The sequence below is a fragment of the Paramormyrops kingsleyae genome, chromosome 2 (assembly GCF_048594095.1).
Source record: "Paramormyrops kingsleyae isolate MSU_618 chromosome 2, PKINGS_0.4, whole genome shotgun sequence".
In the NCBI taxonomy this organism is placed as follows: Eukaryota; Metazoa; Chordata; class Actinopteri; order Osteoglossiformes; family Mormyridae; genus Paramormyrops; species Paramormyrops kingsleyae.
The window spans coordinates 3220247-3246800 of record NC_132798.1 but is presented as its reverse complement, the minus strand read 5'-3'; the positions used below and the strand labels follow the sequence as shown (position 1 = coordinate 3246800).

Here is a 26554-nt window from a genome sequence, read left to right as displayed (position 1 = left end):
CAATGCTAGCGATAGAGCCGACAAAGAACTGTTTGCGGTGTTCGACTTGTTTGACGTGGTACAGCATGTAAGCCCATTCTCATGGGCATACGCTGGACTTGGACATTACGGAGGGTATTAGGATTCATACCATTAATGACAAGGATTTAACTGTGTCTGTCCACTTCTGTGTTTCCTTTGAAATACCAGCTTGTCCAGTTATTCAGACCGGATCTATTCATGTGAAAAAAGGTGCATAAAGGAGAACACTGTTTATGGGTGCATTAATGAAGTCACCTCATCTAAATGCTGATACAATTTAACGCTAAAGTTCTACATGTAATTGACAAATTAGCTCCTATAAAGGTTATAGCAGCTGCAGGTTTATCACAAAAGCACGAATGCAGGAAAGCAGAACGCAAGTGGAGAAAAAGCCAAATCCGGATACATTAATGACGTCCACAAAGAGAAACTTAAACTTTGAAGTTAGCAAGGCTAGAGGATCTTATTTCTCTGGCATCATTAATCATAACATCAACACCTCCCGCACACTATTCATTATTGTTGACAAACTTACCAATCACAGGATCAGGTGCCTACTGGATTCTTCTTAGCATAAGGGTGCAATGAATTTACAAAATTAGACTAGTAATCACTTCCAATAACCTAAACTGTGCCTTTGATTCACCCATTAGAATAAGTAGGATCACTCTATCAAAATTTGATGAAATCGATGACACAACTGCAGAGAACCTGGTGCTATAAGCTTAAAATCCTCCATTTGCTCACTCAGTGTTTTACCCACAACATTTTTAAAAGATGTTCTTAGCTGTGTGAAACATGATTTATAAAAAAAAAAACACTTTACACTTTACTCACTGGGATTTTCATTAAACCCCTCGTTAACTGTTATTTGATTTTATTTTATGTAGAGCACTCTGAATGACCTCTGTCTTTGAAAATGTGCTATATAAATACATTTGCATTTGATGCTTGGCATTTTTATTTTTTTGATTGCACTCAGATTTTTATAAAATTCAAGGTCAAATGTATGACAACGCAGGCAATGTGTGTGTATGTTTATGTGAGTGGGGGGACATATATTACATTGTGGGCACCAAACCCTTACATTTTGATAAAAACCTGTTGTTTTGACCTTGGTTTTCATGCCATTACAGGCATACCTGGAATATTGTAGGGGCAGTGCATGGTCAGAAAAAAAGTACCAATTTGTACCTTTGAGGGTACAATTACCTGTCATTGGGGCTGTACCCTCAAGTGTCTGCCAGTTGTACCCTAGCTGTAGAAAAAATGTACCTTTTAGTCTAATTTAAGGTACAGAAATGGACCGTGATAAACATTATTGTTGTTTGTACCTTGGCGAACAAATTTGTAGCATGGCTGCACCCTTTTTCTGACAGTGGGTGGAACGTTGAAATTTATTCATACTCCTAGCTTCTTGAATCCCATCTGCACCTGTCAAAAAAGGTTCTTGGCACTTGGTAAAAATGGTGATAAGCAACAGCATTCCAGAATTAATATGTCAACATAGCCTTCCCGGAAAGACGTTTGACTTGAAATGTAACATACTGACACATACACATGAAGAAGTTAGTGTGTGGATTTTGTGTGTATATGCCTTTACATGTAATTGGTCAGGAACATTCAAATGCCACATACAACTAGCATTAATATCGGATCGTGAAAAAATGCCATATGAATGTTCAAGTGTATGGGCTCATAGTATTTTATTGCTAACCTGTATCTGAATAATATACCAGTAGATGCAATAAACAGAAAATGAGTTCAACTTCCAATCATTTATCTTGGTCAGAGGGGGCTGGAAGCTACCTCAGGCATCATAAAACACAATGTTGGGGTACCCCTTGAATGGGATTACAGTCCATATAAATGCACAATCATACAATAAATCATGCAATTTAAAAACAAGAATAAGCCTAACAATGTTTTGGACAGTGGGAGTAAACCCATGGAACACAGAGGGAATGCTTAAACTTTGCACAAACTTAAGAACATAAGAAATTTACAAACGAGAGGTGGCCATTCGGCCCATCAAGCTCGTTTGGGGAGAACTTAACTAATAGCTCAGAGTTGTTAAAATCTTATCTAGCTCTGATTTAAAGGAACCCAGGCTTTTAGCTTCCGCTACACTAGCAGGAAGACTATTCCATACTCTAACTACACGCTGTGTAAAGAAGTGCTTCCTAAAATTTGTTTTAAAATGTTCTCCCTTGCTCTCCTTTGACACATATACAGGTAAGAATGAAGCTTGGAGTCAGAGTGCAGGGTCAGTCCTTTATCTGGCATCCATGCAGGCAAATGTTTTGGGGGTTATGGACCTTGCCCAGCGGTCCAATGGCGATGTAACTCCTCTGCTTAAAATCATAATTTGACTGTAAAATTAATGGTGTCTGTCATGGGCATCGTCAGGTCCGATCACTCGGGGCTATAGCCCCGATGCCAATCTTCCTTCAAATGAATATATTAATAAAAAAGTCAAGCCCCAGGTAAACTTGACTTAGCCCTTGATCTCAATACCTAGAAACGCCCCTGCTGTCTGAGCTGTTTAACGCTGTATAATCGTCGAACATATAGTGATAAAAAAGACAATTTGAGGAAAATTGCTGAATTGATGCTTGATGCTGACGATACATAACATAGCTTTAAATTCAACTGTACTCTACTAACAAGACAAAACTACATTCAGTACATCCGTATTATATTTACAATGTGTGTTCTGAAAGGAAAATTATTTAGCGATAAAATATTGAAATAAAAGAATTCTTGGAGATCCACACAATTCTGTATATCAAAACCGTCGAGATTAAAGTCACTAATTCAGGGAAAAATAATTGATTTAAAAAATGAAGACAGTTATAAAATCAGATACAGATACAAGGCATATTCACTTTCTTAGCGAGGTAACAAGATCTCACGTGTAACATCAACATATGTATAAACCACCATTATAACAATAAACCACCATTTATTATGCGTTACTAGACTTGGACATCGTGATCTAGCCGGTACATCTGTTATTTTTATGTTGGCTGTATTTGATCTTATGTATCATATGCACCTCTTATACCTTGTTGTTATACAAAGTACATACAAATAATGTCCATATGAACGTAGCACAGATTTTCCTGCAAAATAGTGTGAAATGTTGTAAACGAAGGGCAGTATTTCTGTCACGCTAGCTTGAGGGTTAACTTACTTGCTCGCATATGATTGGGCTACCATGAGTTAGCAGCCAATTGTTGCCAAAAAATGGGCGTGGATCATGACGTCAGCACACTCTGCCATGTTCGAATCAGCGGCAGCCAGCTTGCTTCATCCAGCCAATCCGTGCCCTCCAACGAGCTACTGTCTGGCCAATAAAGTGCATCCACGATAGGAAAGCTAAGAACGATATATAGAGACGACGCCGAATTGCAGTTCATTCGGTTTGTAGAAAAAGTCAGTTTAGTGTTTTGTGGCGTTTTTTTTGGCTTGTACGCGTGCGTGAATCATATTTTTACATTTTAAGGTATGTATATCCTTTAAGACTTCAACATTCTTGGATTTCTTTAAAATATGAAGCCATTATGTCTGTATGATTTGGTGTTGTTTTAGGTGGTACTAGTTTCGAATCTTCTATGCTTAGAGTGAATTTTGTTTGCAGTAAGTCTATTTATCTCTATAAGAAATGTCAAGCTTACCTTAAGAGTAAAGATGTTGTTTTTATTTAATATTATTTGTCTATGAGGATAGTATTTGAGGTATCTACGGTGAACATTTTAAGATGATTGTTAGAGACTGGCGCATTGATGAAATACAATAAAATAATAGTGATGGGTAGCTGAATTAGCTCAAGTAAAGACCTTCTACTATAAGCATCATGCATTAGACTTAATTTTAAGCTATTTCGCTGTCACTCGCCGATCAGCAATTGTCTTTCTTTGCCTTCAGAATTACCCACCGATTACCCTATAAATTAATTCAGATATTCATATAGTAAGTTGTCCGTCGGGCAAGGTCCACTTCCTGTGATATATATATATTTTTTTTGTTTCATTTTTTGTAAAGAAGGGAGGCAGCTACATTGGAGTAGAAAGCTTTTTTTATAAGCACAGGAGGCTTCTGACCCGCAGGCTATTCTGTTAGCTGACAGAGGATGATGCTCTGACATGAAGTATGTCAAGCTCTCCATTATTCGCCCCCTATCTTGTACGCGTTCATTTGTACCGTCTCATATTGGCACCGGCTGGTTCAGTTCACCGGGACCTTCTGGAAGCTTCGTTAGTCTGCCATCTCGAGCCGGTGACGCGTGTTCCTCTTCCGGTCTGTATGCTAATCGGTGGGAAAAGCGCACACACTTTGTACATGTCAGCCTGCTACTGGTCGTCTCGTATATAAATTAGTGAAAAGTAGATGGTGACACTGAACGTCCTCCATTTTGGAACTCCCGCTCCCAGCAGGCCACGTGACTGAACCGCGCTTGAAGGATGAAGATCGCGTGTATGCTACTCCTCATCACCGGCGCCGTTTTCGCCGCCGACGACGATGACAAGAGAGAGAATGTGGGGACAGTGGTCGGAATCGACTTAGGCACAACATATTCCTGGTGAGCATTACAACATTATTAAATGCAATTCTGTGTAGTGAGATGAACTGCATTTGAAATTTCAGGGATGGTTACTTGAGCTTTTTTTTTTCCTTTAAAGATCATTGCTTAAGTTAATAGATTAACTTATATGCTAATTTTATTTCCCCTTCAGTGTTGGTGTCTTCAAGAACGGTCGTGTGGAAATCATAGCCAATGACCAGGGTAACCGTATCACACCATCCTATGTGGCTTTCACTTCCGAGGGTGAACGGCTCATTGGGGACGCTGCCAAGAACCAGTTAACATCCAACCCCGAAAACACTGTTTTTGATGCCAAACGGCTGATTGGACGCACATGGAATGATCCGTCTGTGCAGCAGGATCTCAAGTATCTACCTTTCAAGGTTAGTCGCCTAACCAGTGAATTTGTACATTTCTGCTTTTGTTGGTCCTATAATAACCCAGTGATGTGCTGGACAGAACAATGGTAATACTAAATGCTCTTTAAAATGTATTTAGGTTATTGAGAAGAAGAGCAAGCCCCATATTCAAGTTGATATTGGTGGCCAAATGAAGACCTTTGCTCCAGAAGAGATCTCTGCCATGGTACTCACAAAGATGAAGGAGACCGCTGAGGCCTACTTAGGAAAGAAGGTATGAATCTGTATCCAGTGCTTGCATATTTTGCTAATGAGAATATAAACCCAAATGTGCATGTTGAGTTTGAGATCCTAATTGAATTTCTGTCCCCTAGGTCACTCATGCAGTAGTTACTGTTCCTGCCTACTTCAATGATGCTCAGCGCCAGGCCACCAAGGATGCTGGCACTATTGCTGGACTGAATGTGATGAGGATCATCAATGAGCCGTAAGTTATCAAAGCTTTGGGTTTCACAGTGGATAGCCAGAGCTTCTCTTTCCTGTTTGGAGTGGAGAACTGGAGTCTTATTGGCTTGTCTCTCTCCTGCAGAACTGCTGCTGCTATTGCCTATGGCCTGGACAAGAAAGATGGGGAGAAGAACATCCTGGTCTTTGACCTTGGTGGTGGTACCTTTGATGTGTCCCTGCTCACCATTGACAATGGTGTCTTTGAGGTTGTGGCTACCAATGGTGACACCCATCTGGGTGGTGAAGACTTCGACCAGCGTGTCATGGAGCATTTCATAAAGCTGTACAAGAAGAAAACCGGCAAAGATGTGCGCAAGGACAATCGTGCTGTGCAGAAGCTTCGTCGTGAGGTGGAGAAGGCTAAACGTGCACTCTCAGCTCAGCACCAGGCTCGTATTGAGATTGAGTCCTTCTTTGAAGGTGAAGATTTCTCAGAGACACTCACTCGTGCAAAGTTTGAGGAACTGAACATGGTAAATTCTTATTTTGTTTTATGGCAATCATTTACCACAAGTTAAAATCATTGTAGACTTTCACCTTTCAACCCTGGTACTCACATCTTTGCCCCCACCCCTCCCCCTTAGGATCTCTTCCGCTCCACCATGAAGCCTGTGCAGAAAGTCTTGGAGGATTCTGACCTGAAGAAGCCTGACATTGATGAAATTGTGTTGGTGGGTGGCTCAACTCGTATCCCCAAGATTCAACAGTTGGTGAAAGAATTCTTCGGTGGAAAGGAGCCGTCTAGGGGCATCAACCCTGATGAAGCTGTAGCTTATGGTGCAGCTGTACAGGCTGGAGTGCTCTCTGGAGAAGAAGACACTGGTAAATACAGCTGGTTTTAAACTGGTACTAAAAACCCTCACTTTCTAGAGAAGTTTTAATTTTCTGTCTGGCGTGATTACAACTGCAGTGCAACTTTTCCATCTTAGGTGACCTGGTTCTGCTGGATGTTTGCCCTCTGACTCTTGGCATTGAGACTGTGGGAGGTGTTATGACTAAGCTGATCCCAAGAAACACAGTGGTGCCCACTAAGAAGTCCCAGATCTTTTCCACTGCCTCTGACAACCAGCCAACTGTTACAATTAAGGTCTATGAAGGTATGTCTTCTTGTTTGCTACTATGGCCTTTTATCTTATCTTAAGGTTGTCAAAATGAAATGACCCTTACTCTAGCTTCAGTCGCCATAATTTTTCAGGGCCATTCATAGGTCTTTAATGTCCTCCCCCTTTCCTCTTACAGGTGAGCGTCCCCTGACAAAGGACAATCACCTCCTGGGTACCTTTGACCTAACTGGAATCCCTCCCGCACCCCGTGGTGTCCCTCAAATCGAGGTGACATTTGAGATTGATGTCAATGGTATCTTGCGTGTCACTGCTGAGGACAAGGGAACCGGCAACAAGAACAAAATTACCATCACCAACGATCAGAACCGCCTCACGCCTGAAGACATTGAACGCATGGTGAATGATGCAGAGCGCTTTGCCGACGAAGACAAGAAACTCAAGGAGCGCATTGATGCCCGCAACGAGCTGGAGAGCTATGCCTACTCGCTGAAGAACCAAGTGGGTGACAAGGAGAAGCTGGGTGGCAAGCTGTCTGCAGAGGACAAGGAGACCATAGAGAAAGCAGTAGAGGAGAAGATTGAGTGGCTTGAGTCTCACCAAGATTCTGACACTGAAGAGTTTCAAGCAAAGAAGAAGGAGCTGGAGGAGGTGGTGCAGCCCATTGTGAGCAAGCTGTATGGCAGTGCAGGTGGGCCCCCACCTGAGGGAGGATTCGATGAGCAAGCTGAAAAGGAGGAGTTGTAATATTGCTTCACCACTGATTGCCAGGCTTCTTGGTCCTCCTGAAGTCTTGCTTTAGTGGTCGCCGGTGTAAATACTGGAATAAAATGAACTGCGAAGTGGGGAAAACACCAAACCCCAAATCTACAAGAAAGACTGAAGGAAGGGAAAAACGAAATGAATGTTGTATTCTTCACGGAAAGTGGAGATTTAAGTTGGCCTTGATTCAGGCTTACTTCTGCTGTTCTCAGGCAGTTTAGGGGTGTATTGTCTTTTTTTGGGGGGGGGGTTGGATGGGGTGGGATTTGGAGCGAATGACAGGATAATGGGCACATGCTGTTCAATATTAAATGTTCAAAGTTATTTATTTGATCTGGTCATTCTCGCCAATTGGCAGGAACCTTTCAAAGGGTTTCACGTTAGAAATAAATGTTTGATACAAACACCCTGACTTGAACTTCATTGTGGTGATGGATGTCAGTGGTAACGCAGTATCCAATAGCACTGGTTAATGTGTAATGCAATGCACTCCACCTACCCCACATTGTACACTGAGTCATAACATTCCCATTTTTATATTAATAAAGTTGGAAAAATACAAAAACCTCCTTGACATCTCGTACCTTCATGTTTGTAGTTGCTACTGATTAGACTTTAATGGTAGTTTAAAGAGAGCATCATGTTTAATACATAGAAATGTTCACTATAACAGGAATGGGAGCCACAGCTTTTTCTTACAGTGCCTGTAAATTTGGATCTTTTGTAAGGAATTAGTATGTATTCCTGGCATTCCTTCCATGTTTGGAAAGAAAGGCTTTTCACTTGATTCTTGGGCAAATGCATATGCAAATATACTACTGCATTGCTATTTGGCACGCCTGGGCAAGTATTTTCTGTGGAGCTTCAAATCTGACCTTCATCTCAACAGCAGCCATTTCTAATACTTTCATGTCCCTATAAAGCTACAAAAAAGGTTAGTTTTGCTGTACATTCAAAAAACTATTTGCAGGCCAAATTCTGTTCATCTTCATAGACAAACTATCAATTTTGTTATTTTGAAGATTGCATGAGCCAGTGAAATACCTGTGGGCTTGGTATGTATACATCCCACCTTACGCTTATTGATTTGAGGAAGGTGGATGACGGATAATCGCATGTGGGCTTTTTCCTGTCATCCGAAGGTTACTGGTTTAAGTGTCATGGCTGGCTGGCAGAGTGGTGTCACTGTCGGGTTCTTAAACAAGGCCCAATTCCTCCAACTGGTAGAACAGGCTGACCCTAAATAAATAAAACCAATAGTTAAATCTTAACATTGTAATGCAGACATAATTATTGTGATTAGAAGATTGCCAATTGTGAAAAAGGATAAAAACCAACATTCAGAAAATAGATGGATGGAAGGATGGATTGTGTCACTGAATCTGTGAATTTCTGCCATCCACAGCATTACATATCCTTAACTGCAGGGTGGAACCTTACGAAATACTCCTGCTGAATGTTGTTCTGTTGCTACTCTTTTGTTTGCCCCTATTGTAGAGAGTTTGAATGTCTTTTGCACAAGAAAGGACACTCATTTTGCATAATTGTCCCCACCATATGACATGTATGTTAAGTACTTGCTGAAATGACTGCCAGGGATTAAGAGAAGAAAGCTGTCATTGTTTTTCCATGTCTCACTTAGTTTCTCGCAACATAGTGCACAACATAGTATACAACATAGTGCACACATCTTACATAGTACACTTTTTATTGCCTTTAGCCAATTGCTGTACTTAAAATAGTGTTCAGAAAACAGTTCTGATGGAAGATGAGTGAGGTTTAATTTTTAACCTTTTCCAGTTATAGAGTAATGATTTCTATTACATAGCTAGTATTTTTGGTTTCTCTACATCAAGACTGTCAAACTGCAGTCCAGGAGGGCTGGAGCCCTGTGTAGCTTAGTTCTTTCCCTGTTCCACCATAAATGATTTAGCTTATGAGCTGTGTGGTAATTAGCACAATGAGTTGAATCAGGTGTGTTAAACGAGGGCAAACCAAAAACTGTGCAGGGTTCTGGCCCCCCAGGACTGGAGTTTGACAGCCCTGCTATACATGAACCAGATGGACTACATCAAAACTGAATATGATCTCCAGCTTGAAAATAACTTAGTTGTTCACCTCACCTTGAAATTCTGTCAGCCCATTAGCAAACTGCCCTCCTCATTGACACATTGTTTCTTGGATTCATGTGTATTCAAGCACAGACATCCCAGTCTGCTCCCATCAAAGGAAGGGTTGCCAATTTTGGTCAGCTGGTAGATTTTCAATTCGAGACAATTAGTCTGCACACACATTTTCATGTAGGTAGGAGTTTTATAACCTTATTAACAGTCTGTATGATTTGCAAATTGCCCAACGATTTTGATGTAGCTAACATCGGGTTTATAATGGAATAATATCGATCTGCTGCAAGATTTCTTGTATGGCGGTGATTCTGAAAGCGTGAGAGTCCCGCCAGATGCGTGAGAGTTGGCAAACCTGCAAAAGAACTAGGCAGAGAAGCTGGAGGCATTGTTTAATCCACAACTGAGATCCTCTTCTTTTTCCTATCGTTTAATATTTCACTTTTGAGCAATTATGTTTTACCTTATAAAGAAAAAAATATTTAGACGATTGTCTACTTTACAAGGGAAAAAAACACGTTGTTACATGTTTTTTTTTTTTCTAACAAATGCACATCGAGCGTATCACTGTTTCCATTTTTGGGAAAAGTCCCAGCGCTTACAGTAAGTAGCGCAGGCTGAGTTTGAAACGCAGCCCACGGATTGGACGCCTCGGTTTCCTCGTGGTCCCGCCCCCCAGGCAGGGGAGCGTCATCCGCGCGGCGCTTTTGAATTCCCGACACGGGCCAAGACAGAGAGTGGAGTCAGATAAAATTCATCCACAGAAATATGGAAAACGTAAAACAACGCAGGGGTCTTCAATCGGGCAACCGGAAGAGGTACAGTAAATCATCTTATCGATTGTTTTTCGAGGGAAATCCCACGTTTGGGTGCGGGGTGTTTTTTCCACATATTAGAACTGTTAGCTGTTTTGAAAAATGAAATGGGCGTTATACGACGATACAATCATACACCAAACATTGAAGCTTTATCTCGGTTTGCGGCAACTGCCATCATTCAAATGTGTAACATGTGTGGTTTTATTATGCTGGTTTAATCTGGTTTGGTGAGGAACTACTAATTCTGTATTATTTCGTATTTTTACTGAAATGGATTAAAAAGATTTTTCGGTGGGATATAAATTAAAACATGCACATATAGGTGTGTATCTTCTTACAGTTAACGGGAAGTTTAGAAAGAGGTTTTACATACCACTTAGTTTTCCTAGAATAGCCTATGTAATCATTGTAATTTCCTTTTAATTTTTAAAAATCTTTAATCATTTTTAATTATATTCCGCTCTCCCCTTTATGAGATTACTTCAATACTTGAATCCAATTAAAAGGTGAAGGAAATCAAATGTTTGTCGAACGGTAAAAGTTATTATGAAGTTTAATAAACCGTGTTGGTGCCTTTTAGATAAATGATTTAATTAAGGTAGATATTAAAGTACCCTTGCTCTTAATCATATATATGCGTGTATTCAGTCTATGTCTTTATTAATCACAGTGCACTTTAATATACGATTTTCGAGTATCGTTAAAAACTGGGCTTGTCAGTAGGTTTGTTCTCCACATAGTGAGTGTATATCTGACCGTTTTCACTGTGGACTTGTAAGATGCAGACATGCCCCTGGGAATTTCATTCAACCCCTGAACAGAATAGAGGGTATATTTATGGGCTCTTTACAAAGGCTGTAGATGCTTTGGGGATCGCAGCCCTGGAATGAGATAGATAAAGAACTCTTTTTGTAGGAGTCATGTAGGACAAGGGGTGTTCAAAAGAATCCTTGTTTTTGGGGATTGATGTATTGATGCATTGACGTAGCGCCTGTGTTTTTGGGATCGTTAGCTAACATATTACTTGCAAATTCATATATGTCGCAGAACTTCTGTGGGTGCTAATATTTGACCCCGAACATTTGCTAATCTTATATCAAAGCTAAAAATCAGGGCCGGTATGCATAAAACTTCCTAAGAATGGTCTTAAGAATGGTTGTACACTTGGACGTAAGAGTAAAAAAAACTTAGCAAAAAGTAGAACCTAAGAGCTAAAAGTAACTTTCAGCAAAGTCTAAGCCCAATTCCTAAGTGCTGCTGGAGCCAGCATTTAAGGGTCGTGAAATGAGGGCTACAAATAAAATCCCGCCCCAAATACTGAGTTCAACCAATAGAGGAGCTGCACGGTGAATATATTAGTGACGTTAAACCGTTAATGTAGAGCTTACAACATACCTTTTTGTGAGCATACCTTTAATTGGTTGTACGAAAATCTACCTAGCACACCACTAATCAATTTCCACTAATAGATACACATGTAGTATAAATTATGGGTCAAACGCAAAACTCATAGCAAGACATTTAATTCAAAAAGAAAACCAAACTGGACGACAAACAAAACGGTTCTTTTGGCACAGTTGGTGCTTAAATGGAAGGAGGTTGTGTGAGGAAAGTTTGGCCCAGCTGTTACAAGCACGGACAAAAAAAGCTTAGGGGGCTATTGCAAGCTCCGTAAATTCTGCGTCACCTCGGACAAGGCGTTCAGCAGAGGAATGTGAAAAAAAGTGGCATAATGTTTTATCAACCTCGCTAAAGGAAATCACAGTTTATATAAAGCAAGCATGCAAGCTACAGGTTTGTGTAATTACTTATATTGCTCTTATGACCCTCGCTATAATAGATGATGATAATAATAATAATAATAATAATAATAATAATAATAATAATAATAATTATTATTATTATTATTATTATATTTTTCCAGTTGCCAAAAACGTAGCATCATTATCACCTTCAGTTCAACTGTAAGTGCATTTTTAGGTGACGTTGGAGATTGTATCCGGTTCCTAATTAGGTTGGTAACAAAAATAATGCCCTCATGATCGAGCCTGTACCTTTTTATCAATTCATTATTGTCGTACGTCTGCAGTACGCCCTTTCTTTGACGGAAAGTGCGCGGTCTCCGTCTTCGTGCGCGTAGTGCTGCTGCCATCGTGCAACTCCTAACTGGCTTAGGAGTCCTCTCCAGCTCTCTTAAATAATTTAGGAGCTGAGACCAAGTCTTAACAATTAAGAATGTTTATGCATGCCACTTATTCTTAAGTCTGGGAGTAGGAGCAAAAATCACGTCACTCTTAGAATTGTGACGCATTTAAGAGTGAAATTTTACTCTGAGAAGTTTTATGCATACCGGCCCTGGATTTACATCACCCTGATCACTCCAATAAATATACAACAACTATAGAATAAATGGCCAGTTTTTTATTTTTTATATTACTTCACTTTCATATATACCAGATCAATTAACCACAATGTCTATCTGTGTTTGAAGATTTGGCATTTTTAGAAAACAAAATTCAGTAATTTGACCATGAGCTCTGTGGCACAAAGTCAGAACGCTGATTGTTTTACTGCATCTTACAGGATGTTCCAATAATATTGTGTATTAAAGAACTAAATAAATTACAATTAACATTCATTTGTAACATTTCTAAAGTTGTGTATCTCCCAAGTTAAAAAAAACCCCAACATAGAAGTTCTGTTGAGTGATACTAAAAGTGCCAGAACTCACTTGTTTTGCACACAGCAATGAAAATGTAGCTGTGTGTTTGTGATGGACTGGTAAGCTGCTCTTCCATGTCCATCCAGTGATGGGCTCTCCCTGTATGCTTGTGCTGCTATCTACTGCATGCAGATATCAGGTCGGACCGGAGGACCAGGCTGAGCAGCAGGAGGCCGTAGCCAAGAGAGGACGGCGAGAGACGAGCTATGGCAACGGATGGCAGGACGACAAGGAGGCCTGCAGGGCGGCGAGACTGCGCAGGCGGCGAGTGGCAGACACTGCGTGGTATTGGCATGCAGGCGCAGCTTTCATTGTGATCTGTATAGTTTTGTCAAAATACATACTCAGTGACAAAAAAGTTAAGCACCCAGATGGAGTGGTGGAAATGAAATGAGTCTGCATGTGGTGGAAGGTCATGTGACTGTATCGCAATGATTGCAATATCAGATCAAATGAACAGCAGAGTTGGCAGTATGGGCACACTGCTGGTGCCATGTCAGTAGGGTGTGGCACCCCCTCAAGCCTGAATACATGCGGTGGTACAGTGCAGAAGGGAGTCCTACAGCTGCTGTAACTGGCCCTTGAGATCTTTCAGACTGGCACTGGGTCTGAGTTGACGTCCAAGCTGATCCCACACATGTTTGACTGGGGAAAAATCGGGGGACCTGGCTGGCCATGGGAGGACCTCAACATGAAGCAGGCAGTCCATAGACACACTGTGTGTGAACAGGTATTGTCTTATTGAATGACTGTACCAGGGTTCTGTCTCAGGAGGGGTAAGACATGCGGATGCAGGATGTCACTGATGTAGCGCTGTGCCGTTAGGGTCCCCCGAATCACTACCAGAGATGACCTGAAGTCATACCCTATGGCTCCCCACACCATGATGTCATACCCTATGGCTCCCACACCATGATGTCATACCCTATGGCTCCCCACACCATGATGTCATACCCTATGGCTCCCCACACCATGATGCCAGGAGTAACCACAGTGTGTCTCTCCACAACACTGGCAGGATTTGTCTTGTACCCTCGGCGCCGCCATACGTGAACATGGCGGTCATCCGTGGTAATGCAGAACTGAAATTCATCGCTAAACATCATACGATGCCAGTCCATGCCTCCCGGTTACGGCACCACGCCAAACACAGCCATCTCTGCGCTGGTGTTAATGGCAGCCTATGGATGGGACAGTGAACCCATAGTCTGGCTGATGCCAGATGTCGAGACACAGTGCAGGGTGACATGGGGTGATGTGGAGAGTCCAGTACCTGTGTCCGGATGGCAGGTACAGATCTCATGCTTGGTTCTATAATGCTTGTCACACAATACGATGACCCTTCCTTGATGTGGTCTGTCTTGGGTAAACAGAACCTTTACGACATGTGTGGGTGCCCTCACATGCCCATTAGTTCCAACATCGGGTGACTGTGACATCTGCATGCCCCACACGCCGGGCAATTGCACGATACGACCACCTGGCCTCATGCAAACCCACAATGCGACCCCTATCAAACTCTGTCTAGTGCTGGTAATGCTATGTAATGTGTCTACGAGGCATCCTCTGGGTCTGGTGACTAGACGTGCCAGCTACTTGCAAATCAAACCATTTACATGTCCATCCCTGGTCCACACGTGTACCAAATTACTTCTAAATTGGACCATTACTTCTGGGTGCTTAACTTTTTTTGTCACTGAGTATATATAAACTTGTGTTCAGATCAGAAGGGTCTTAAAACTGTTGTTCTCAGCACTGGCTCAGCATAAAATCCTGAGTGTGTAACTTATCAGACCATCTTCTTAATGAGGTTTCATTTGCCTCATTAGAAATGAAAGGTATAGTTATAGCATACAGAACTTAACAACTGCAAGTTTCAAATCTCTATTAGAAGTGTTAATGGCCATGTTTGTTCATTCATTACTTGATGAATTTAAATATTTGATCACATTTGTTCTTGCATATTTCTGGGCTGGAAAGGGGAAATTTTCTTGAAGAATATTATCTGTAACCCGCACCTCCAAAAATCTGAAATGAATAAATGAAATGAAAAGCAGTTTGCTGAGGATTCTCTGGAATCAGGGCAGAGCCCCTTTTGCTGGGATGGTGTTGTTCCATGTGGGGACAGCATTGTCTGAGGAGAACTTGAGCTGAGGGTTTCTATTGTAGGATTAGGTTGGGGACCCCATCTTACAAACTGATTTCCAAGCTAGGGGCCAAGACTACTTCATTAATCAAGCCTGAGACTAAACAAATGACTCCTTGACATGTAAATATATTATTGTGCATTATTATTTTACAAATGCTAGCCAACTTCAAACAAGGGCTACAAAAAACAAAAATTTATTTATGAAAAACTAGTGTTTGATGATTTGAAATTAAGAAATTATTTCCAATAAATGATTACAATTTATTGACTTTTTTCATCCACCCCCCACCCCTTATCCAATACAGGGGAATGTAGTCTGTCTCAGGGCATAAGCAGGGGGGCACCCTGGATGGGATGCCCATCCATTAAAGGGCACATACACGACGGGTAATTAAGAGTCACCCATTTGCCCAACTGCCTAGGGTAACTGCAGGAGGAAACCCCCAGCCCTGATGATTTAGCCCCCCCCCCTGAGTAGAAGAAATAACACTTATTTAACTCTTTCCAGCCGTGGGCCGGCAGGTTGGGAGACAGCCGTTGCCTATAGTGATCCGGGGGCGGTGGTTAAGATGGCGGTAGTCAGGACCTCCCTGAGAAAACAGTCCAAGGCTACAGCTCTTAAGAGGAGGAAGATCCACCCCTCCGGACTCAGAGGCAGAGGTGAGATTCATGTCGGTTTGTTTAAACATGCTTTAATTAAAAGCCTTGAACGGTTTGAAGTTTTAACAATCATTTGTAGCACCCATATTTGTGTTCTGCATGTTGAATTCAAAATAATATATGGAGGAATAGTTTGTAGCACAGTTCCTCGGGTATCTCTCTCATGTAGAAAGGGTCATTTAAGAGTTTCTAATCAACTCTTTGTATTTACTGTGTCTATAAAGGCATGTGTACTAAGTTTCTTTTCTCTTGTACACCTTTTAATGTAAAATATGCCGGGTCCTGTGAAGGCATATATAAGATCCATGACAAATCAGGACTGTAAGCTTACTGTGTTCCTCAACCCTTTGTGGAAACATACTGATTACATTCAAGATGCAGGCATAGCTAGGCAGTACTTGTTATTTCGCCTCTATATTTCTCTTCTGCACAGGTATGCCAATATAACTATGACATTGTTGCAAGCATTTGTTCAGTATCTTCACTTCATAACGACTCAAGAAGTTTTCAGAGCTTCTCACAGGATTTCGGGAATAATTATTTGTCTAACGATTTGCACAAGTCCTGTAATTGGAGAGGTGATGCGCAAGGTCTCCATGCTGGGGTTCAGTTAAAGGCTGTGTTTCGTTTTAGTGTTTTCCAAGGTGGCTCTTTGATCTTATCAGTTCATTGTAGTAGAAGTGACTCCCTTAAGGCTTAACTGTGATTGTTTCCGTATTTGTATATAATAGGTTACATATAAGGGTCAAGGTCTACCAACGGTCATTGAAAGCATTTTAAGGACTTTTCAAATATATTTGCTACCAACAGAATGGATTGATGTTTTGAAAATCCTACTACGTCTAATGGTGGTGTATATTTAAAATATACTATAGCTAAAACTTTCACGTTTAGTATTTTTTTCCATATTATGGAATGGGCTTTAAATGTGATTTTGATTTATGTATTGGTTGTGCATTAATGCATTGAGCTGCCTTCAATTTAACTGTTGTGTTTCAGAACTTAGTTAAGTCTCTAGTGGGGAAAATAGATTATTTTAGGAGGTGTGGAGTACTTAGAATCAAAGAGCTGTATTTGGGTACAGTTTTATACTTGTGTATTTTATTTGTGGTGTTCGTATTAATAGAGAACAGCCATTAAAGCAAAAATATAGCATTTGCAAGATAATTGTTTCATATCTTGTCACAGTTCCTCAAAATTATCTTGCCATTCACAGAATAATTTCCTCCTGTAGTAAATATTGTTATATACTTCTACAGTGTTGTTTGGCTGGCTGTTTTGTAAGTAGAAATAAACTTAACTTAATGTATTAATGGCAATAACAGAAAATCCATTTGGCGCCGTTTTTTCAGTATAATGCCTGTTTCATATTGTCATCAGTCAGGAATCAAGTCTGAACAGAATAGTGCCAATTGAATCAGGATGCTCCAGCCAGTTCAGGTTCTGAGGCTATGAGGAACAGTGGAACGTGCCATATGCTCTAAACAGAAGCGGTGAAGCTATTGAATGCTGTCACCATCAGGGACCACAGGTCTGATTCCATTTCACGTTTTGTGTCTGGCACATGGTGTGTGCGGGGCAGTCTCAGTGGTAGGGAGTGTTGTCACAGAACAGCAGGTGGATGTCTCCCCCGCCTCCATCGCTGCCCATTCAAACTGGGGTCTTGACCAATCAGAATGCAGTCCACTACTCTATTCAAAGTGAAAAGGCGGTTGGAAATTGACTACATTAACTGGCTGTTTGCTCTGTTCTTTTTTCTCCCTACTTCTGAATAGACTTGGACACATTTCCTTGCTACTTAACTCAGGGAAGGTTCAGTTTCCCCTATGGGTGTCCAACCTTTATATTTTCAGTTCTTCTTTTCCTGTGCTTTCACTCTAAGGTTATTAGGAGTGGGATTTTGTTTCTGAGCTGATGGCTTTTATGGGAGCTTGACTCAATCATGGATTTTGCCGGTGTGCACGGAAACTCTTTGGTCAACTGCTCAACCAAGTTTCAGGAGTCATCTTTCCTTTTACAGACCTTTGGTGAGTTTGGGGAATTGGGGGTCTTATATCTGATCCTTATGTTGATGGATAAATAAGTTTCCAGCTGTGTATTTGGTCATATATCTCAGAGGCGTGAGGTGTTATGACCAATGTGTTTTAATGTATTTAACTCATTTAGCTCATACATTTTTGTGAGTCTGAGGAGTAAATGCACTGTCAGTGATGGACTCTCTGCCACGGAAGGTGGTCCTGTAAACTCTCATTGGCTTCTTGGTTTTCATGTGACAGAACATACACTGCATGTCACTGCAGTTTAAGGGTAGTTCTCTTATGGTGCTGTGTGGCCTGTCGGAGGTGATATTCATTACCATTGCATATCAACAGTCCCTCATTTCAGAATGCTTTAATAATTCAGTTTTGTACAAAAGGAGCGTGCAAGGATGTGATCATGGCCTTGGAGAGAAGCCTGATTAATATTTCAGTGTTTACCTGAGAACACCGATAAAAAGAGAGACGATGAGATAGGCATGTTTATTTCAGTGCCCAGGATGCATCCCAGCATTTTGCTACATTGGTGCACTCTGCGCAAATTCTTGCCCACAGATAACTGTAAACAGTGTTGGGCATTTCAGGTCCAGAAGCTACAAATCCAGACAAAGATTTTGTTTTGGGCCATTCTATGCTTCCAAATTTGTGGGAACAGTTTGGGGAAGACCCTTTTCTGTTTCAGCATGACTGCGTTCCAGAGCACAAAGCAAGGTCCATAATGACATGATTGGGTTAGTTTGGTGTGGAAGAACTTGACTGGCCTGCACAGAGTCCTGACCTCAACCCCATCGAAAACCTTTGGAATGAACTTGAATGGAGATTGCGAGCAGACCTTCATGTCCAGCATCAGTGCTTGACCTGACAAATATTCTTCTGGATGAATGGGCAAAAATTCCTACAGACACACTCCATAAACTTGTGGAAAGCCTTGAATCAAAGAGAAGTGTGGAAGCTGTTATAGCTGCAAATGGGGGACCTGCTCCATATGCCTATGGATTAAGAATGGAATGTCATAAAAGTTCCTGTAGGTTGTAATGGCCTGGTGTCCCAATGCTTTTGTACATATAGTGTATCTAAACCAGAAAGGTGCTAATGTTTTACTCAGGTAGTCCGGACCTCTGTATCAGGTTAGGGAAGCAGTCAAGAAGGGTGGAGTGACTAAGGTATCGTGATTTCAAGAGTTTTCAGACACTACTGATAGAGAGTTCTATAGAGTTATTGAAATTATTGACAGAAGTGTGTGGGAATCTGTATTTTAGTGCTAAATGCTTCCTTCAGATGAATTTTCATACACAGTGACAATCAGAAATGTACATTTCAGAAACCATCCAGTAACTGTAACTGTGACTGTTTATACACAACTGGTTGGTTGAAATAACATCTTGGCCTGGATTTTTACTTTCTAGATCTGAAATGTCCACCTCTGTTCAGAATTCATATTTCAAAGTTTTACACAGCATGACGGGACCTGCGGTAAATGGAGAGACCCAGTGACAAATCATTTTATAATTTTCAAGGAGTCCCTGGGATGGTGCTTGAAGCAGGCTGGTAAAATGACGTGTATTTTGTGTGAGATGTTAGAAGTTCCACTGAGGACTATATTTCAGCTCCATGCTTAATTCCATTATGTCAGAATGTTTTTAGAAATGGTTTGTTTGAACAATCGATATAATCTCTTTAATCTCCATGTAACTTTTTGCATGTTTAAGCCTAATTCAGTTGAAATTAGATCTGTTTAAAAATAGTACCACAACTGTATATGTACACACTATGAACCACACAGGACTGAAGCCTTACTTTTAGAAGGACAATAATGCACATTCTAAATGCTTCTTTCCTTTGTATATAGGTCAGCTAAAACTGTCCATCACACCTGACAATGGGCTGCTGTACATTCACAGTAAGTACAGTGATATCATTTAACATTTATCAGGGAATGCTTGAATATTTGGTCCCCTTAAAGCCATAGAGTTTCAGTACACCCCCTGGTGCAGTAGGGGGCAGCAGTGTTCTGTGTAACGGATGCTCTTTGCTTCTCTAGAGTAATCCCAATAACATGAGATTTGTGGCACTAAACTTCAAGCAATTAATTTGACCATTTTTTGTCTTTTTCTTTCAAGATAAAGTTAATAACAATGGCTTTTAAAGCACAACAGTAAAATGAAATTGACAAGATTGAGCTAAGTTTGTGCTGCTGTTTTAGTTTTAGTTCGCAGGCAGTACATATACAGAAAAAAATAGGTTTTTGCTGTTGGTCTCTTATAGGCATTTAGTCTGTTAAACCTAGTTAAATTAGTCCTGCAACTAGCTTGTGCTAGGATTGTTGGTGTCTGCATCTCTAGTAATTAATATCTATTCATCCTCAGTCATGGAGGCAAGGGGGCTGCTGGGAAAGGAGTATCGAACATGTGACTCATATGTGAAGGTAAAGAACTGATTGAAAATAACAACAACAATAATAATAAAGGAACTGCACTTTTGGTTTAAAAATGTCATTTTATGATTTGGACTTATATATTCTGAAGTCATGGCTCCTTAGAAGTCAGGGAAAATGTTAAAAATGTTGAAGCTGTGTTACGTTTAGCTGGTCCCATGCCAAGATCTCATTACCTGTAATTTGCTTTTTCTAAAGGTTTTTGTTTTATTTTTTTGTTTTTGTTTTGTTTTCCCGATGTGTTTCCTCAGATGGCTATTGTACCAAACAGTGATTCCAGTAAACAGCAAAAAACAAAAACAGCACTAGACTGCAAGAATCCTGTCTTCCATGAAACTTTTGTTTTGTAAGTTTTTTTCCCTTCTGTTTGACAGTAATGACAGTCAATGTTTCTGAGAATTATTCGTATGTATTAAATTTGGTTCCATAGGAATAGAATTTGTATGTTATATAGTACTTTGCAGAAGTCTTAGGCAGTCAAAGAGAATGTTGGCCATTTATCTGGGTGGTAAGTGTATATTTGCTAAAAAAAAATACTATTTAACATTAGAATATCAAAAAATGCATTGGTGTCCTGGATGGTTGCTGCAAATATTGTGGTGACTTTAGGAGAGGTTTTGAAATGGCTAAGCTATCATACTTTGACAGACATATCATCGTAGTTTTACACTATGAAGACCATCTAAGCATCTTTTTCTTTGGCTGTCTAATCCTTTTGCACAGTACTGTATACACACAGTCAGGTTTTTAATTCCTCTGCTATTAAATAATCTTTTTGTAATATTTGGGCTGTAAGTGATGGGAATGAACAAAATGATTGGGCCTTTTCATGTTAAGGCAAATATTCCCTTGTATTGATTTTTATTATGATAGCTTCCAGAATTGGGTAATTTCTGACCTTCTGCTGCTTCTAATACTCAATAATAATTTAATCTCTGCCCCTCTATGTCCTTTGAGGACGGTGCTTCACTACTGATGAATTACCAAGATTTGTTTTTTGAGAGGTTGTATGTAATAGAATTGCAGTGTGGACTTTAATGGTTTTCAGATGAAATGGATCTTCTTTTGTACCCATGAGCTTTGATTTGGTAAATGTCTAGCACTGGGGTAGCCAATCTTATCCACAAAGGGCCGGTGTGTATGCGGGTTTTCGCTGCAACTCCCTAATTAGACTACTAATTAGAGGACTGATTGGCTGAAAGAGTCCTCACACCTGGGTTATCCCAAAAACCTGCATACACACCGGCCCTTGGTGGATAAGATTGGCTACCCCTGGTCTAGCAGATCACACTGGAGTGTGCTCTGTGTTTGACCTTGGCTCCTAACGTAAATGATTTGGTAAATGTGTAGCAGATCACACTGGAGTGTGCTCTGTGTTTGACCTTGGCTCCTAACCTAAATGATTTGGTAAATGTGTAGCAGATCACACTGGAGTGTGCTCTGTGTTTGACCTTGGCTCCTAACGTAAATGATTTGGTAAATGTGTAGCAGATCACACTGGAGTGTGCTCTGTGTTTGACCTTGGCTCCTAACGTAATTGATTTGGTAAATGTCTAGCAGATCACACTGGAGTGTGCTCTGTGTTTGACCTTGAAAGCCGTCTCCTGCTGCCCTGGGACAGGAGAAGCAGCATGTGGCTTTGTGCTTGGCTTTGCAGGCAGTCCCTGTCTCACATTTATGCTGTTTGCAGCACTGTAGGGGCTGAGGAGAATGAGAAGAGGCTCATGGTCTCTGTGTGGAATCATAATAAAAGCTTGAGGTAATTAATATTGCGTTGTAGCCATACATTGTATATACAAGGTAAAGAAAATATTTTATGTACATTGATTTTGAATGCATGCATAATAAAGAAGGTGTTTTCACTCTTTCACTCGCATCATATTGAAAAATATGGCATGTAGATTTACTGTAACTCTCTATATGCCCAAATAAAAGACATTCTGTTCAAGTAGGTGAATGTTTAGAAGCTACTGCCAAAAAAAAACTATTACGGAATGTTTTTTTGCTGCTGTGTATTTCTGTATGTTTTTTTTTCTCGCTTTAGGAAAAATGAGATCCTGGGCTGTATGAGTTTTGGTATCCGCTCCCTTACCACACTGGCCAAGGTGAGCATTTCTTAGCTGACAGCCAGAGCTGAGGTGCGCCCATTTAGTCCCCACGATGTGGTAAATACAAACCTGCTAGCGATATGCTGTAAAATACTCTCTGCTGATGCTGGGAGATGACAGCACCCTGCCGCGCTTCCAGTCTCAGCAGCGATCCCGAGCATAAACACGTCTCATATGGCGTTTCATCAGATAAACTTCTACTTTTTGTGCATGTATTTAGTTAGTTACAATAATTATTTTTCAAGTTGAGGAGCATCTGTACCCATCATGTGTAGTATAACTAAAGCCCATTTGACTTGACATAATGCACAGATGATTGCAAGCACAAGCACACAGACATTTGAGTGTGGATAGCTAATGACAGTCCATTCCAGATGATTTTCTTTGCTTCTGTGTCATAGGAAATCAGTGGCTGGTACTTCCTACTAAATGAAGACCTCGGTAAGACCAAGCATCTGAAAGTGGCCTCACGACGTCTCAAACCCAAACATGGTGAGTGCTGAAGAATGCTCAGAATGAGTGTTTATGATGTTGCTGGTGGAAATGGATTAAGATGTTACTTACCCTGTGATGCTGACCAGGGTCTGTGGTAGGCATGTGCCGGTATCACATTTTCATGCTGCGATTAATTGATTGAGCTTTTATCACGGTATACGGTATTATCACGATATTGTAATTTTACAAGAGAAACAGGTAAAAAAACACAAAAAACTTCAGTTTCATCAACTTAGTAACTTTAATAACTTTTTAATTAACTAAAAGTACTTCAAACATTTAAATACAAATAAATATAAATAAAACAATACACAATATAAAAGTAAACTTGAGCAATTATATCAAAGTGAATGTGCAAACTGCAAAAGAACAACATTTGTTATATGTTTTTAAATAGATTTAAGAAATAGTGATAGTTAAGTCTTTTTTCGCTCAGCCGAGCCTTCTCTGTTACTGTGTGGAGCAGCCTGTGTCAGTCACCTCTTTTACAACCCCCCCCCCCCCCCCCCGACTCCTGAACTCACTCACTCATCCGGGCATGCACTGCGGTCTCAAGAGGAAACGCAGCTTTTTGATATAAAGTTTTTCTTGTTCCCGAATACAAATATTTTTTTAAGTATTTGTTCGAAATAAGTATTCGTAAAAAACACATTATTTGTGCCTTTCCGAATACCGTATTCGGGTTCGGCTCCACCCCTAATTACAAGCAAAGTAAATTTTCGTTTTTTTTTTTTTAGATTAAAAATAACCCAAGTTCCAACTTTCAACTAAATGCATCTGTCATTTCATACTATATTTTAGTAATAGAAAACACACGATGATGAGCTTAAGTTTTGCACTTTACTTGTACTCTCTTGTAAACATGTAAACATCAAGTTTACTCGCACTGTGTGAAAATGTATGATTGTGTTGCATTCCTTTTTTAAATTAAAATCAAATTATTCTGCCTAACTTCCATTATTAATTACAGAACTTACTTTTAGCTGAGTATTGTATTTTGTTGTTAAAATACGAGACGCAAACTTAAGTGTAGCAAGTGGAGTTCATGCTAACTCTTAAACTAACGTTACATGGAAGCAAGCAACATGCAGCAAATGGAAATAAGTTAACGTAATTTTGCCATCCTGTCTTTCAAATAGTTGTTTTATGTGGTATTCAGCATGAGAAATGAAGTGTCTTACCTTTATCTCCCTGAATTGCAGTGGATGGTTGTCGCGAATATGAGCGAACATGTTAGACGTGTTCCCGTGTTTAGCAGCCACTTTCCGTCCACATGTTTTACACAAAGGGAAACCGTCTTCGATCAGCAATCCCTCTGCATTTTTTTGGAACCCAAAATATTTCCAAACCTCTGACTTTACCCTTTTTGAAGGGGGATAAATTGTCGGCAGCGTTTCTCCTTCCGCCATGCTTCTTCTTCGTGTGAGGATTAGAGTGCGGTGGCAGCGGCGGCGCGCACTGCGTGCACACAGTGCTTCTACATGTGGGGATTGTTTACATCAGAGTGCGCATCAGTTCTGCGCAGCATATACGCAGTGTTTCTTCAAGCGGTTGATGGAAATAAGCTAATGCGCGTTCTAAAAATATAAATTCGGATCTATTATTTTTCACGGTATTTTGAAGTGCCCGCGATAACAATATCGTGCATATTCATTACCGCGATTTATCGCATTACCGAATACCGGCACAAGCCTAGTCTGTGGCTATAAGATAGATGGGTGGCTGGATGGATGATGTTGTTGCAGCATAGCTTGAGTTAGGGTTCTGGCCAAAGTATAGATTTCATCTGAAGAACAGCCTACAGTTACTACAAATTTTCTGTTTGTAGAGCAGTGTTGAAACTTGACCAATTCATAAAAACGATTTGCTGTAACGATTTGCGATTTTTGAGCATTGTTTCGAATTTGAGTTTTAGGTTGGCAATTTATGGCCGTGACAGTAGATCAAAACAGATCTTTTGAATTTAACTCTTAGAAGAGTTTCCCTATGGGATCAACAAAGTTCACATTATCTAACAGAAAGGAAAATGTATCAGATATTGTGTGTGTGTTGAATCCGTTGAACTGACTGACATCCAGCAGAAGGCCTGTTTCATCTGTACCTCTCCCTTTTTTAAGAATATCAGTATGGCACTGTTTTACTGAAGTTAAGTCTACTCATAGGTTTCAAACATGCCAACACAATAACTTTAGGCAAATTTATAGCTTACCGTGGTGCCTTTATGCCCCTGGTAGGGTCACCCAAGGCAAACAGGTCCGGGGTGAGGAACCAGACGAAGTGCGGCTCATAAGACCCCTAATGATGTATAAAACGATGGAATCACGGTTTCCCTTGTTCGGACGTGGGTCACTGGGGCCCCCCCCTGGAGCCAGGCCTGGGGGTGGGGCTTGATGGTGAGCGCCAGGTGGCCAGGCCTATACTCATGGGGCCTGGTCGGGTACAGCCCGAACAAGGCATGTGGGTCCCCCCTCCAATGGGCTCACCACCCATAGCTGGGCGATGTGAGCTGGGCAGTGGCCGAAGGCGGGGACCTTGGTGGTCCGATCCTCGGCTGCAGAAGCTAGCTCTTGGGACATGGAATGTCACCTCTCTGATGGGGATGGAGCCTGAGCTGGTGTGCGAGGTTGTGAAGTTCCAGCTAGACATAGTCAGGCTCACCTTGACGCATGGCTTGAGCTCTGGAACCAGTCTCCTCGCAGGGGGTTGCAGGACTAATTTAACTAGGTTTAACTACGGAGTTGCTCACGGGGAGAGGCGCCAAGTGGGGGTGGGAATACTTATTGCCCCCTGGCTGGGCGCCTGTACATTGGGGTTTACTGCAGTGGACGAGAGGGTAGCCTACCTTCGCCTTCGGGTGGGGGGACGGATCCTGACTGTTGTTTGTGCTTATGCACCAAACTGCAGTTCAGAATACCCACCCTCTTTAGAGTCCCTGGAAGGGGTGCTGGAGAGCACTCCTCCTGGGGACTCTCTTGTTCTACTGGGGGACTTCAATGCCCACGTGGCCAATGACAGTGAGACCTGGAGTGGCGTGATTGGGAGGAACGCCCCCCCCGATCTGAACCCGAGCGGTGTTTTGTTGTTGATCTTCTGTGCTCGTCATGGATTGTCCATAATGAACACCATGTTCAGACATAAGGATATGTGCACTTGGCACCAGGACACCCTAGGCCGCAGTTTGATGATCGACATCGGGTATTGGGTCCTCCCCCAAGTGGAGAAGTTTAAGTATCTCGGGGTCTTGTTCACGAGTGGGGGGACGATGGAGCGGGAGATCGACAGGCGGATCGGTGCGGCGTCAGCAGTGATGCGGGCGCTGCATCGGTCTGTCATGGTAAAGAAGGAGCTGAGCCAAAAGGCAAAGCTCTCGATTTACCAGTCGATCTACGGTCCTACCCTCATCTATGGTCATGAGCTGTGGGTAGTGACCGAAAGGACGAGATCGCGAGTGCAAGCGGCCGAAATGAGTTTCCTCTTTAGGGTCCCTGCTGAGACTGCTGCCCCCGCGACCCGACCTCGGATAAGCGGGAGAAAATGGATGGATGGATGGATGTAGCTGTAGTTGTAAAATCATGTCATGAACATTAAGTAATGAATAGCTACTTGTTGCATAATTTATTTTTGGTTATTTATAATAATTTTCCGATTAAAAATAAAGTAGCACCACTTTTTGTGTGTAATTTTTAATTTGCACTGCTTTTGAAGGTGTGA

General features: G+C 41.2%; 2 protein-coding genes across 7 annotated transcripts in view; both read left to right on the top strand.

The window, feature by feature from the left end:
• The first annotated feature begins 3373 nt into the window (after nt 1–3373).
• Nucleotides 3374–7863, top strand: LOC111842682 (heat shock protein 5). Of its 2 annotated transcripts, none has more exons than XM_023809566.2 (9): nt 3374–3529; nt 4458–4606; nt 4761–4992; nt 5108–5242; nt 5343–5455; nt 5558–5948; nt 6060–6297; nt 6405–6572; nt 6715–7863. In XM_023809566.2, exons 2-9 carry the CDS (start codon nt 4488–4490, stop codon nt 7281–7283), a joined length of 1965 nt encoding a protein of 654 aa, XP_023665334.2. In that variant the 5' UTR covers nt 3374–3529; nt 4458–4487; the 3' UTR covers nt 7284–7863. The 2 variants fall into 2 exon arrangements, with proteins under 2 accessions (XP_023665334.2, XP_023665335.2); XM_023809567.2 differs by having other exon boundaries at nt 3375–3529; nt 4461–4606.
• A 2262-nt stretch (nt 7864–10125) lies between these two features.
• Nucleotides 10126–26554, top strand: part of rgs3b (regulator of G protein signaling 3b) — an 88977-nt gene continuing 72548 nt past the window's right edge. For 3 of the 5 annotated variants that reach the window (XR_011984375.1, XM_072703537.1, XM_072703550.1), the window contains exons 1-9: nt 10126–10239; nt 13094–13246; nt 15619–15770; nt 19656–19706; nt 20173–20231; nt 20492–20586; nt 21931–21999; nt 22285–22345; nt 22750–22840. Coding sequence is in view for 4 of the 5 variants with exons in the window: in XM_072703537.1 (XP_072559638.1) it covers nt 10190–10239; nt 13094–13246; nt 15619–15770; nt 19656–19706; nt 20173–20231; nt 20492–20586; nt 21931–21999; nt 22285–22345; nt 22750–22840 (781 nt within the window). In the remaining variant the exon portion in view is untranslated. Of the gene's footprint in view, nt 10240–13093; nt 13247–15618; nt 15771–18364; nt 18970–19212; nt 19355–19655; nt 19707–20172; nt 20232–20491; nt 20587–21930; nt 22000–22284; nt 22346–22749; nt 22841–26554 lie in introns of those variants that run through there. The other 2 variants (XM_072703541.1, XM_072703554.1) reach the window with 2 other exon arrangements.

What these genes read in the sequence shown, in the direction of transcription:
- LOC111842682 (XM_023809566.2), top strand. Translation starts at nt 4,488, where the DNA reads ATGAAGATCGCGTGTATGCTACTCCTCATCACCGGCGCCGTTTTCGCC. An exon ending in AGGCCTACTTAGGAAAGAAG is followed by an intron (nt 5,243 to 5,342) that starts GTATGAATCTGT and finishes TCTGTCCCCTAG; the next exon opens with GTCACTCATGCAGTAGTTAC. An exon ending in TACAATTAAGGTCTATGAAG is followed by an intron (nt 6,573 to 6,714) that starts GTATGTCTTCTT and finishes TTCCTCTTACAG; the next exon opens with GTGAGCGTCCCCTGACAAAG.